Below are 14,382 nucleotides of genomic sequence, written 5' to 3' on the forward strand. Positions count from 1 at the left end.
AAGAGTGCAATATTTCCGCTGAAGTGTAGCTGAGCAGGAATACAAAGTGGCAGTACTTGAGTAGATGCACTTGAAGGAGTGGTGCCCTGTGCACAGCATGAAATTTAATGTCTTGCTCAAGGAGACTGTAACAGATACTGGACGGACTGGCTGCTGCGGGGGGATCAAACCTGTGAACCTGCGGGCAAAAGGGACAGGTCTCTACAGCCACCCGGATATCGTCCATCAAACCTTAACCCAACAATAGCCAGGCCTGGGAAGCTCTTATTCTTAGAACGGGCTGCTGTGATGTCATGGCAGCGTCGGGCTTGACTGATAGGGTCGGGGGGGTATGCGTGGCATGCCAAGCGCCCCCGGGGCTCTCATGGCCGCTCTTCCTGTCTGCAGCTTGGCCTTTAGTGGTTTAAAAGCCCAGGATTAAAGGGCACAGGAAACTACCAGACCTAATTTTAGACTGGCATGTAGATGGGCTTGGCAGACCCCGTCAGCACCTTCATCACACAACGGCATAGCGGCTGTGACAGGGCAGGCCTTACAGGGATCTGGAAACATGTATGGCTGGGTCATAATGAGGGCCGTCAAGGGGTTCGGCATGTGAACATGTGGTCGGATGACTGATATGCCCAGAGTGAAATGTACAGTAGTGAGGAGATAAGCAGGCGTTGAGGCTAAAAATAGCACTGCATTAAAAAAAATGTGAGACTCTGCGTTGGGGTGCTGCTGCAGGTAGAGCTAAGGAGGTGAAATATAATCCAGTTTGAAGGTTTTATCAGGTGTCACACCTCTGTTCACGATTCCACGAAACTAATGAAATTTAACATCTTGGGAAAGTTGTCCTGTCACCATTACATTCCATCTGTCTCTCGATGGTACATACAAGTTTTTTTTTTTCCATTTAATCATTTAAATTCAAATTGTGGTTTGTAGATTAGTTGGACAAAACAGTTGATTAATTAAGATAGTAATTAGTCAGCCGATAAGTCCAGAATGAAAATACATTTGTTTCAGTCCTATACAATTATGCAGAAGTTGTATTAATCTAAAGGTGAGATAACGGTCACAGAGACCATTTTTCTGCAGTGAGGTATGTCCCAGCACCAAGTGAAATATGAATGATTAATGGATGGATTGGGTTTTTGTAAAGACGTTCATGGTCCCCAGAGGATGATGGTGGTCATTGGTAAATGTGGCTGGTGACTCAGAGAGTAGCACGACATAGTGACTGCAAAACCTACGTTTGATTCCCAGCCAAGATCCTTTCAACATGGAGTTTGCATGTGTTCCCCAGAGCTTCCCTTCCACCATTTAGAGGGACTGGATACCGGATTAGACAGAGGACAGTAGGAATGTCATCACTCATTGCCTTCACAGTATATCTGCATTAACCCTGTGATAAACTGGTGACTCTTCCTTCATGCATTAAGCAGACCCCATGACCCTAAAAACAATTAGACAGGAAGAAAATAGGAATGAATGAGGATTAAACTAAATAAATATCAGTGTAACAATCTCAGAGAAATTAGCCTGGAGAAATACTTAGTATGGATGGGGACAATGAGTACCACTGTACACATCATAAACCTCGGTTAAACTGTACTATACACATAAAATGGGGATTTCTAGCAACGCCACACTACTGTCTGTTTCTGTTTTTTCGCCCTTGGTTACGTGTTGTGGGCAACGTGGAAAATTGAGATCTCTGACAAAAGTTCACCCAGTGAGTTGGAGCACACATCGCTTATTACTGTGTATGATTGCCCAGGAAATGGAAAATATCACTTGTATTTGGAAAGCGGGCAAAGGGGAGAGTGCTGGCACCTCCTGAAATGCAGCGGTCTTTTTATAAATCATTTACGTCAGGACATGAGTGTGCAGGTTTGGTCCTTTGTTACGTAGCCAATGATTCACTCACTTTGTTCGCCAGCGTGTCAGATATTTCCTGTAAAAACCTAAAAAAGACATGTCAGGAAGGACATTATTTTATTATCTTCGTTATTATGGGACGTTTTTATGGCTAGGCTATGGCAAGGCTTCAGCTTGTTTACTACATCTCATTTTCTCTTCAGATATAATTTATTTATATATATATATTCTGTGTTCTGAGGTGCATATTAAGAAAAAACCTTAATGAGATGATGAAAAATGTAATAAAAGTACTGTTCACTTATATTTTACATTGTCTACATTGATATAAGTGAACTACTGTCGGTTCCATCTCTCTCATGTTTTATTAAAACCCTACACTGAACTCTGAAGTTGTTGTGTCAGTGTTGCCTACGGATTCAAATGAAACACAACACCTCTGGAGATTCACAGCAAAACAGTGTTGCAGAATTCACCTGAACAACTGAAGTAGATGGGGACTGGCTAAACAGCTCACCGGGCATAATCTAAGTCTCTTGAAGCCCCAAGATCAAAAATTGATTTTAAAATAATATTATTTTTATTTTTTCCACTTCAGACAGGGTGCACGCTAATAGTTTTAGCTTAGCAGCTACAGTGAAGCTTTAACCTAAAAAAGGGGGTGAAAATAACGTCTTTTCAAATCAATTTGGGATCTCAGAGGCTTAGATTACATGGGAAAAGACATTTTGTGTTTTACAGAGTTCTCTTTTTTTGTTCCCATCTACTCCTGTTGTTTAGGAGAATGTTGGAACTTTGTCTTGATGTGAAGCTCCAGAAATGATTTGTGGGCTACCAAACTTCACTTTCTATTGTCACAGGGGACTGAATTTTCATTTTTGGGTGAACTTTAAAGCAAATTTTAATCACAGTGACGGTGCTGTTTGTGTTGACTCACTCTTAGATTCGATTTGAGGACTTTGCTCCTTGACAGGCACGTACATGCTGCACACATCAAGGGCTTAGCAGACACAAAGGGGCTGGATGGGAGTCAGTCCTGGAAAGCCCCTCATTATAATCAACTGATTCCCATTTGTCTATTAACTTTGATGCAGGGAGACTCATTGCTTGCTCCTTTCTCCACACTCCAGTCACACACGCACTCTGCTGTTGGGAATGTTGGTGCAGAGCTCTGCTGAGCCGCGAGGCGAGTTGCTGCTCGCGTGAGAACAACTCGCTCCTCCTCCCTCTCCCGCACTGTGGGGATCTTCTCCAGGTCTTTACAGGTACACGCCGCTGAGCGTGCTATCAGATAACACATTTCGGTGCTTTCAGCTACCTTTGATGGCTCAGTGCAGAGGCCCCGCCTTCAGGAAGCGCCAGAGGGGAGTGTTTATGTGAACCCAAAGCCCTCACCGCAAAGCAGCACCTGGAAAAACCAGTCGGGTTGTTGACAGCGTGACTGGAATCACTTTGTACCTGTTGAGTGGCATTTTGCAGTTTGTGAATGATTGTCAAAGGGAACACAGTGTGCGCGGCGCTTTGTTATACAAGCATCATGTGACAGGACACGCTAATTCTGAACTGGAAACTGAAGTGGGAGATGTGTCGAGGGCCGCAGTTAATGAATAGCGAGAGCTTTGTGGAGAGCCTCATGATTCACGGCGTCTGTTTTGGTTGTCGTGACTTGTCCTGCTGGTCAACACTCGCGTGTACTGCGGGTGTGGAGACACTTACATAAACTTGTTACAGTAGACGCAGACACAACAAGTATGTCGACGGAAAAACAGGCATGGAGAGCAAAGAGTGTAGACAAAATAGCAATTTATTAATAACTTATCTTTTCTTTACATTCGTAAGAGAGGAGTGTGGAGGGGGGGTTGGCAGAGGGTTGCCAAGATGGCTTCCTCTGGCAAGAGGCCTTCTCTGTGGAGGGGGCAACACAACACTTTTTCTCTCATCTTGACAAATAAAAACTGCATTTCACAGAGTTTTTCCCTGAAGAGGCGAGGTGAACAAAGCCTCCTACTTTGTCCACACGTTAGAGACTTTTAAACCGTTGTGCACAGACCAGGATTACCCACATTCACCTTCAGAGACACATGCTGGCCATCCTGACTCGATCTTTTACGTGGTGCCAAATTAAAAAAAAAACTGATGAATAGTGGATTTTCTTTGTGCAAAATTAAAAGCAAATCTCTGGGATGCTGCAGAGTTGAGAAAATTGCTGAATTTCTCTGAAGGCCAATGCGCAATAAGAACCCTCTGAGCGCAAAAGTAAGGCAAACAACCAAGGTGACTTTGATTTGTGAGTGGGTGGGTGCAAAAACAAGGCCGGTCGGCTGTACTCACACGTAAAGCGATTATCAAATATATTACACATGTACACATTTTTGCACAATTCTTAGAAAGCCTACTTGATTTTTGGCATAATCAACTTAAACATACTGATCAATATGCAATTTGTCTGCTTACATAAAAGTAGAATATGAAACAAAGAATCTTCAGTACCCACTTGTTGCAAAGGGTATATACTAGAGCAAGGCTTTTTACTGTATTGTCTCTTATATTAAGATATATACACAATGTATAAATGTTTGAAAAGACTCCACAAATGTAAAATCGAGTCCGGTATATAGTGTGCCATTTTAAAGCTGGGGTGCTTCAACCCCACACAGGCAAGTCTTCACAGAAGACGGAGGAGACAACGCGCCTTGGCGTCTTGGGGGGACCAGTGCTGGACCCCAAAACAAACATAAAAAAGGGTTTCGTTTATAGATCTGTCCAGTTTGAACAATCACGTCTCTTTGGCACACCAGCCCAGGAGCTTTGAAGCATAACGAACAGCTGTTGCCTCAGACACAATGACACAAAGAGAGAAAAAGACATCAGGAGTCCAACAGTGATATAAGATTGAAGTAAGAATCTGCACTCTTTAAATGACTCTGTTGTCCGTCTCTTTTACTGTCTCTCCTCATTCAAGTCAGCAGCAGCTGCGTCTTAGCCAGACAGCTTTGGCCCTCCGGTAACCACGTCCAGCAGCAGTCGACTGTCCCACGCCAGACGACGGAAAAAAGAGAAGCTTTTTGCAGCGTTTCCAACAGGAGGCCTGTTAAACCTCCAGCAAGGAGAGGTGTGGCAACAGCAGTCCTCACGTGGACTGCAGAGGGTCCAGCTGGAAGACGTTGTGGTTGGTCGGGGTGGTGAAGTACAGCTGCTGGCTCGGCTGTGCGATGCGATTGTCACACGGGCTCTTCAGGCCCAAGGTGCGCTCAAAGTCCAGTAGCTGGCCCATGAAGTTAAAGTTGGGCGAGATGTTTGACTTCTTCATCTTGACAATGTCGTAGGCGTCGTTCATGGACAGGTTGAGCTTCTGCATCAGGTAGGCCACCGTCACCGTCACTGAGCGGCTGATGCCGGCCAGGCAGTGGACCAGGACGCCACACTTCTGGCCTCGGGCTTCATCTGGTAGAAAGAGAAAAGGGTGGGACCGTTATAGACCTCTTCCAGATGTAAACAACAGATTGAGAACAACACGTGGAACATAGCGACGACTAAAACATGTTTGCTAAATTTTAAGAAGAGTCTATGTTGACATCCTAATTTCGCCTGCTTTGTCCAACCAACAGTCCAGACCCCCAAATGTACAATGACACCGAAAAGAAAAGCTAGGTCCATGTCGAAGCAGTACATTTTCAGCAGTTTAGGGGACATTATTTGCACATATCAGGCACACTCGTCTTTGTACAAGGAGTAAAAAGCAGCCTGTTTCTCTGCGGACAGGACAAAACTTGTGATAAACATCTGTGACATTTAAGTCAAGCTGTGCTGGAAGTTGGAGCGGGTCCAGGGAGAGAGAGCGGCGGAAGTTATTATCCCGGCTTTCTCCCAGGCGTGTCAGTCAGCAAACAGGGGCTGCGGCGGTAGCGCGCCTAAACAGAGCCGACATTCTTTCGTTTTTTTGGCCTAGAGTAGCCGGCTGGGAAATTGACTATTACGGTCTATTAAACCATTCTTCCGCTCGCCAGGGTTACTCCGACAATGGTGCCATTTGGGCGTGTAAACGTAGGAGTCATGAGGGCACCCTGTCAAGGCGAACAGGATGTCAACAGGGCCTGTAAATGGCTCCTTTTGTAATGTTGGGGGGGAGACGGGAGAAGGAGGGGGGGCAACGCCATGTCCTAGATTACTTTCAATGCCACTTCCTTCCTGTTGCGCTCGAATTACCGCCCTCCCCTTGTTCACTCTCCCCATTCTCCTGTTTCAACGTAGCCCTTTGTGCTGCAATTACACAAGCCCCGGGACAAGAGATAGGCCAGGATGTCTTCCATTGAAGTCAAATCCTTTGTACGTGGTGCATTTTAGCCTGTGCGCCATTAGAGGCAGACTTGTATTCCTCTGCCTCAACACAATGGCCTTAATCTGCCCGCTCTGTGTGTCCCCGCCTGATTGACTGATAAGATCACAGCCAGGGACACCTCATCTAATCTCAATTTCACAATAAGAACATAAGAACTTCCTGGCAGTGATAAGACATATCACATTAACAAGATTATGGCCCCCTCGACTATCTGCTTCTGCCCGTTCGCTGTGTTTCACATGTACTCAAAACAATCACATAAGGTCGTCAGGCGAGGATGCAAGCGAAGAGCGGTGAAATGATTAGTCGGGTTATCAATTTACAAGCCGGTTTCCTGTTTTTCAAATGTAAGAATTATCTGCTTTTCTCCTGGAAGTGTCACTGTAACCTCCAATGTTTGAGTTTTGGGCTGTCTGTCAGACAAAACAAGCCGTTTATGAAGTCAGACTGGGTCATTTTCACTGTTTTACAAATAAATGACTAATAAATGAAAAGAAATAAAGTCTATTCAGCAATTACAATGATGGTTATTTGCAGCATGAGTGAGCGCACAACGAACTCAGAGACCCGAGTGAAGCTGCAGTGTGGTGTGGGCTCTGCAGCTTTACTCACCAATGAAGCTGATGGCCTCGGGGAAGAACTGCGAGAGATTCTGGCTCCAGTGATCCGAGATGGGGATCTGCTTGTACTTGAACTCCCCTGCGTTCTCGAAGAGGTTGGGCAGGTTGGGAGTCACGTTGAGGATGTACTTGATGCCGTACTCCTCCAGCACGTCCAGGTTGGTGGAGTCCTTGGCGCAGCCCAGGTAGAGGTGCGGCAGGATCTCCACCGGGAAGGACGGCTGCGGGTTGGACAGCGGGCTGCCGTCCGAGTCCGTGGCGCTGCTCGGGTCCCGGTCGATGTCGGACTCGATGTCCGAGGAGTCGGAGCTGATGCGCAACCCGCCGAGGCCCAGCACCTGGGCGGTGGGGGAGCTGCTGTTGGTGGAGCCGTCCAGGTTGGTTTCGCACAGAGTCGGATACTCGGCTTGGAATTTACTGAAGCCACCTGGAGGATGTGACAGACATCTAATGAACACAAGGCCGCAGACACACTGCAGACGAATATCTCAACTTGGAACTCAGACACATCTGGCTGCGTTTTCTATTTGAAAACATCTGCAAACAACGCCTTACATTTCCACAATACTGATGCTACCCTACAGCAACATAAATAGTCGTTCCGACGGTTTTGCCTTTTAACATTCAAAGCGAACATGATTATGAATAAGACTTCACATCAGACTCTCGCTAAAGCGCCTCCCTCCGTCCCTGCGCAATAATCTGCGGCTGTGAATGAAAGGCAGCGGGGCCCTAAAATGTGAATGAACCGCACTCACCCTCCAGATAGTAGGCCTTGTAGCCCTCGTCCTTCATCCTCCTCAGCAGTAAACCCAGCACGGAGCCCCCGTCCACGTTCTCGTTCCACTCCCGGCTGTACTCGTCGTACAGCACGATGGTGTCCGTCTTGCAGCGGCGCACGAACTTCTCCCGGTCCTCCCCGTCGGAGAGCAGCGACCGCACGGGCAGGTTGCCCTTCTTGAGCCGGCGGAGCATGAGGCTCGGTATGGCCACGTTGATGGCCGTGTCGACGTGCGACGACTCGTAGAGCTCCTGGGCCCGGCAGTCCATCACAAGCAGGCCGTCCCTGCGCGTCTCCAGCTGCTCCCGGAGCCAGCCCACCGTCTTGCTGATCGCCATTACCGAGTCGAGCTGGACGACGGGCTTGAGCTTGTCGAGCATTTATAGGCAGGAGTTAAAGTGATGTAAAGAAAGCGAGGTTGTCGGGCAGCTGGAGACTTTTCTGGCTGGAACCAAAAAGAACAATCTGTCTGTTTTAGTCCGCTGCTCGGAGGGCCGTCGGCAAAACGGGCAATGATGTAAAATAAAAGAATAAAAATGATCAAAAATGCAAAAACAGACGGTAAATTCTCGCTCCAAATGTGCGTCAGAGTCCCGTGAGCTTCAGGACGAGCCGGATCGGAGATCCTTCACAGATTTCCTTGACTGCGGGTCGCTCGCACAGGCAGTCATTCATGCATCTGTCCGGAGAGCCCGTGTTATTTATCAATGAGTCACACCGGCCCTGCGACGCGGCTGGCGCTTCCTCTGCTCTTATATAACTCCACGGCTCCGAAGCGCAGCTCTTCTCCCTCCTCGGTCTTCCTTTCGTGCGGATGCACCACAGTAGGCAGGTGGAGTAAAATGGGGTGTCAGTGGATGTCAAGCGTGCGGGGCGAGCGCGTGTGTTCGTGCCTGCGGATGCCGCCTGTTCTGCTCCCTCGTCCTGTCTGCGGTGTGAATAGACGCTCTGCAGGCTCTGGCTCCAAGTGCTCTCTGCGGCGCCAGGCTGCTGAATGGCTACAATCGGGAGGCGTTTCATTGGATACATTATGTCGGCCGACCAATCAGAGGAGGCCCAGCGGCGGTCGCCTTGGAAACGGGGGCCGGATGGAGCGGCCCGTGTTGATGAATTGTTAATGAGTTTGTCATTCACAAAAACGGAGAGGAATTTCCGCTCCGGATCAAGTGAGTGCAAACAAACAGAAGGACTGCGGGGAGAAGGAAGGAAGAGAGGGAGGCAGGGGGAGGGAGAGAGGCCTCCACTCAGACTGAGAGAGAAAGGGGGAAAGAGGAGATGTTGGGCAATAAAAATAATAATAATAGTGATAATGATAATGACACAGGCCTGTAATAACGCGCTTTACATTCTTCAGTTTGTCTTTCAGAAAGTTAAAAGGTGCACTGTGCAGTTTTGGAAAGAAACTCATCAACTCAGTAAGGTAATAATAACGTTATTTTATTCAACGTTATTTCATAATAAGTGGATAAACAAGCCTGGGAATAAGGAGGGAGGGAATAAGGTGATAAGAATCGTGTTTCAAGCGAGAAAAGTGGCCACTGAGAAAGATCCCACAGATCTTAACAAAATAATAACATGAAATTGTGTTTTTAGCGATGAAAGTGAAGTGAAGATGTGTGGCTTCTCATCAATCTGATACTGACCAAATAAAAATAATTCAGTACGTGTGACTGGTTTCTTTGCTGGAAACAACAGAGGAAACCGACATCTTCACGACATTAAAAAGCTGACACCCCTGCTGATGGCGAAACTCTCCTTTCACTTGGAAGGTCAGACATCAGACAAGCAACAACAGGTGCCCGATCAGTGTTCAGACTCTGTCTCTCAATAGGACGTACGTATTATCATTTCAGCACGTCTTTAACTTCAAGCAATAACACCTTCCTGTCATTTTGTCCCCATAACTTCCTGTTGTTATGAGACACTTGCTGGACAGGATCGGGGGCACGTGCTTTATTGCCACTAGGGGGCCCAGTCAGAGGAGAGGAGATCTGCTCACCTTAAATAATGTTTAACACACTTGTTTACAAACATATTGAACATCAAAATATGTCAGAGATGTAAAAATGAAAAAGCTATATTTATATATTTGTTCATATGTATTTGTTTATTTTTAAAGATGCATGTTAGCTCTACTATTCTTATATGAGCGAGCAATTTCCATATGAATACCCATACGTAAAGAGATTAGCTAAATATAGTATTAATCATTGGTCATTGGTATTCAATTTATTTTGTTTGTTTACCAATATATTAAAACGTACGTATAGGGGGCCCCAAAGATCAGTCCATCTGATCCGGCCCTGCGTGGATTAGGATTACTTATATAGAGACTGTCATACACGCTATACTGCATGTTTATCTGTGATGGTAACTGAGTACTTTTACTCATGTACTGTACACAAGTACAGTTTCAAGGTATTTGTACTTTACTTGAGTATTTCATCTTCTGCTACTTCATACTTCCACTCCACCACATTTTGGAGGCAGATATCGTACATTTTTTTCCACTACACTTATTTAATAACTTTAGTTACTAGTTACTCTAGGAATGTATACTGCCTCAGTGCCAAAGTATTATAATTTTATATTTAATCAACGTATTTAATAATTAAAGATCGGATTTTTACCCAAGTACTATCATAGTGACTGACTTTCACTTGTATCGGTCATTCTGACATCAGACACTGGATTTGGATTACATACATGTCAGTACTCAACCCTCCGAGAGGCACTTTAACTACCTAGCAGTGTTGTATGGAGTACCTAATAGTCATACTCGACTAAAAGTACAGATATCATGCTAGAATATTGCTTTGTATTAGTGACTTTCACTTTTACCAAATAGCGCTAAAGTAAAACCTTTCAAGTGTCTCATATTAATGGTATCAAAAACAAGATGCAGCACGTACTCTGAAAATTAACTAGTAAGTAAAGTTATTAAATGAATGTAGCGAGTAAAAAGTACAATATTTGCCTCCAAAATGTCGTGGATTGGTAGAAAAAGTAGCAGATATAAAAAAAAAAAAAAAGTGCAAGTGTCGCAAAATTTGACTTAAGTACAGTACTGGAGTAAATGTACTCAGTTACACTCCATCTCTGCAGGCTATAGTGCCTTTTGACGCACACTCAATCATGCTTTCTGAGCAAAACAAGCTAAATTCATAGCTCATTCTGAAATTGCATGCCCTGATTCCCAACAACTTCATACTCCAAACAGATGTGTAAGCATTATGGATCATATTATGGTGTTATTTCATGTCCCTCTGTGTGTGTTCAGTGTTTTTGTTCACCTTTCTAATCCACATCATCAGAAATAAACCCATGTGTATAACACTGCTATGTGACATTGTGAGCAGACAGCAACAGCAGCAGAGCTATTTCTGTCTGTGCAGCCTTCAGTGGACTGAAGAGGGTCGTTTGTGTGGGTGGTGGTATATATCAATGTGTCACCCTCTCTTTCTCCATCTCTATCTGTGTCTCTCTCTCTCATTACCATTTAGACAAACCACAGAAGAACTGCAGGAGAGATCACCTTCAGTTTTTCACTCCAACATCTGCAGCTGAGGCCTCTGTGGCGTTGAGATACATTTCTATAACTCTCGTGTACTTTCTCATAAGGACACATACATGAACAGAGCGACGCGGTGGCGATCGAGGAAGGATCATTTCACATGAGTCACCCGGATCTCCGGCATCTCCGCGTCCTTCACGCCCTTTTAACGTGGACAGACCGGACAGAGTGATCAGGGGCCGCTGATTGCTTCCCATCGGCCCCATTAATGGCCTCCACACCCAAACTAAATGCGTTTGCACAGTAAACAAAAGGAGCTTTTTCTCCAGCGGTTGTGTGTGGGTTTTTTTTTATCGCAGCCGACCGTAAACGCATACAAAGGCTTCTTTTTTTTTAATTGATGACCTGTTGATTTAATATGTCCAGACTCAGGAGGTGTAATTCGCTCCAGACTGTAAGACGGCCGTAAACACCTTCATCAGATTAGAGCCAAGCAATCGCAGTGATCATGAGGTGGAAGTCGGTGCTTAATGGCACATCACAGGTGTTACATCATGGAAAAGGGTAATAACGTCAAAGGAAAGTGTTTTAATTTGTTTATTAGGCCTGTTTCGTGATCTAACATGTGCGTAAGTAGGACACCATGAGTCAGTTTAAACAGACTGTAGAAGTAGAAAATGTGCCAAAAATACAAAAAATAGTAATTAAGAAGCAGTAATTGGAGGTAACTAAATACAACAATGCTGCAGTTCCTTTTGCATTTGGTACTTTAAGTGTATTTTGATGCTAATTCTTCTGTACTTTAACTTAAAGGAACAGTTCACCAAAGAATGAATGAATCATCCATTCATTATATCTTCACCCACATGACAACAGAGTGTAGGCAGTTCCTCAGTCCAGAAAACCTTTTGGGGGCTTCATAGTAAAACAGAGTTGCAGCAGATTGGGACTAGTTTTGTAAAATAAATACAACTCGAATAAATAAGAAACAAAATTTAAAAAGAATAAATGATATGGCTCCTCTGACATAATTCAAGACTCCAGAAGCCATCGAGTCCTTAATTAATTTAAAGAGATGTTATTTAGACCCTTTTTTCCACTTTTAACTGCTAAGCTAAAAGTGCTAGCAGGCATCTGAAGCGGGTGCGCGTCCTCGGCCACACTAGGAGGGAGTAAATCATGTCTTTTCAAACCAAAATGGGATCTTGGGGCCTCCAGAGGTTTGGATCACCCTCGATGAGATGTATGGAGCCATTTAATGCTGTTTTTTTTAGGTTGATTGTTCCCGTTTTAAAACAAGGCTCCATGTACTTGTGCTGTGCTCAACACTCGTACGTTTTCATGTCTGTAGGCCATTTATTTCGGCTACTGCCATAGTCCCTGTATGCAAGCACCAGGGGGGAATCGATTTCGACTCTTTACTTTAAGTACAAATGGGATTCACGCCATCCCACGTGTTGATACCCTCGTCGTCATCTTCTACTTTTGTTTTTCCCGGCTTCCTGCTACGGATTTATGCCATGAACAACTTGCGGCGTGGGGACTGCGGTGCACGCGCAGAATCCCGAGGCCAGTTCAGGTCCAACTAACTATACATGAAGGGGTTAAATCGACTTCTTATTCTTGAACCGTAGTATTGCTTGTTACAGCTAAAATATCTGTGTACTTACGTCACCACCGACAAGCAGCCTGTGGTGACTCACATTTCTAATTTAGTACGAAAGGAAGATATGAACGCACAGAAAATCTACTTTTGTATAATATTCTTGTTAATATGGAGAAAAAAAAGCACAATGAAGTAGGCTACTTTAAGGTTCTGAATGTTCTGTTTTTCAACATTAGGAACATTTACAATCAAATTCTTTAAAACTCTGAATGAGTCATGCGTGGTTTTCCAATGTAGCTCAAGCGCACACCCTTCATTGACAGCAAGCTTAGATTCCATAGTAGCTTCCTGTAAACAATACACTGGGATGACTGGGTGTGGATTTCTTGTTAAACCTCTTGACTGTTCTGCGGTCAAGATGACGCCTGGCTCACACCTCAGACACCAGCAGCTCTGTAACCAGATAGGGTCGGTGTGCAGAAGAAGCTTATCAGGGCACTGACAACGTTCTCCAAAACACTTTGAGCAGAGTCGTCTCATCTCGCTGGAATAATGTAGTACGCACCCAGCTTAAAATTTCCCATTCTCACGCCAAGAGAACAGACAGACTAAGAGTCGACTATAAACTCATGTGGAACTTTGCCAAATGTTGCAACAAATGTGCATTACTACCTTTAAATGAAACAGATCATTTGATAGAAAACAGTTAAATTGTCGACAGCAGTTGGGGTGTTTTTATGTCGCCGTGATCGGGAAGGATATCATCATGGTGCCATCACCATGCAGTCGTGAACCAGTTTTACCTCGGGGTCTGTGAATGACGTTGAAATATTAGGCTGTTTCACTGTCTACCAAATATAAACATATCTGCATTTATCTCTGCCTCTCTCTCAACAGACGACTCCCTCTCACCAGGCAGCCAGTGTCATCACTTATTACCTGCATGTCTGTGTGTCTCTGTGCTCTGTTAGCATATGAAGTGTGTGGCGGCCCTGGCGTTAACATTGGCCCTCTGGCCCCTGTGGAACGCCCCCCCCCCCCCCCCCCCCCCAGCGTGACAGAAGTCCCCGTGAAAGGAGCCAAGCTGTTTCTATTCACCTTCAAATGAATTCTGCTCTCTTTCACCAGCAAACGCCACCCTCCCTCCCTAGCTCCCTCCTTCCACCACCTCCTCCCTGCTGCTCGCCCTATTCTTCTGCCTCTTTTTTTTTTTTTCCTTTGCCCTTGGCCCCCTCTTTCCCCTCCTCTCTCACCCTTTCGGCTTCATTCTTTCTCTTTGTCCCGTTCTGTCATGAAATCTGCGATCGGTGCGCGTGCATTAAAACGACTCAGAAAATCATTTGTTCGCTTGGGATCGCCTCATGTCCCTACATGCCGGTGCCAAATCTGCTCCGATCAGCCCGACGGAGGCGTCAAGGGCCCTAATGTGGCCACATGAATTTGAAAACAAAGTTCACGCCTGAGAACGACTTGCATCCTCCCGGTCACTTTCAGAAAAACTCTTGTCCACTCTGAAATGCCTGAACAATAGAACAATCTATTCCCCATCATTGCTTTTTCTTGTTGAACGACACATTTGAGCATCCCGGACAACATCTTGGTGGGATAATGTGGTTCATCAGTGGCGGTAGACAAAGGGGAGACAGTAGTTGATGCAGT

At 45.3% G+C, this 14,382-nt stretch overlaps 1 protein-coding gene across 1 annotated transcript; it reads right to left on the minus strand.

Annotated features, from left to right (window-relative positions):
* Nucleotides 1-3,649: 3,649 nt before the first annotated feature.
* On the minus strand, nucleotides 3,650-8,611 carry dusp6 (dual specificity phosphatase 6). The gene is made up of 3 exons (XM_030426528.1): nucleotides 7,581-8,611; nucleotides 6,815-7,249; nucleotides 3,650-5,307 (listed from the first exon to the last, which is right to left on the minus strand). Exons 1-3 carry the CDS (start codon nucleotides 7,981-7,983, stop codon nucleotides 4,994-4,996), a joined length of 1,152 nt encoding a protein of 383 aa, XP_030282388.1. The 5' UTR covers nucleotides 7,984-8,611; the 3' UTR covers nucleotides 3,650-4,993.
* Between the last annotated feature and the right edge of the window lie 5,771 nt (nucleotides 8,612-14,382).

This window comes from Sparus aurata, chromosome 8 (genome assembly GCF_900880675.1).
Source record: "Sparus aurata chromosome 8, fSpaAur1.1, whole genome shotgun sequence".
NCBI classification, from domain to species: Eukaryota; Metazoa; Chordata; class Actinopteri; order Spariformes; family Sparidae; genus Sparus; species Sparus aurata.

Excerpts from the sequence above, each read along its gene's own strand:
- dusp6 (XM_030426528.1), bottom strand. The coding sequence starts at position 7,983 with ATGCTCGACAAGCTCAAGCCCGTCGTCCAGCTCGACTCGGTAATGGCG. Across the intron at positions 7,250-7,580 it reads CAAGGCCTACTATCTGGAGG|GTGGCTTCAGTAAATTCCAA; the intron begins GTGAGTGCGGTT and ends CACATCCTCCAG. Across the intron at positions 5,308-6,814 it reads CGAGGCCATCAGCTTCATTG|ATGAAGCCCGAGGCCAGAAG; the intron begins GTGAGTAAAGCT and ends TCTTTCTACCAG.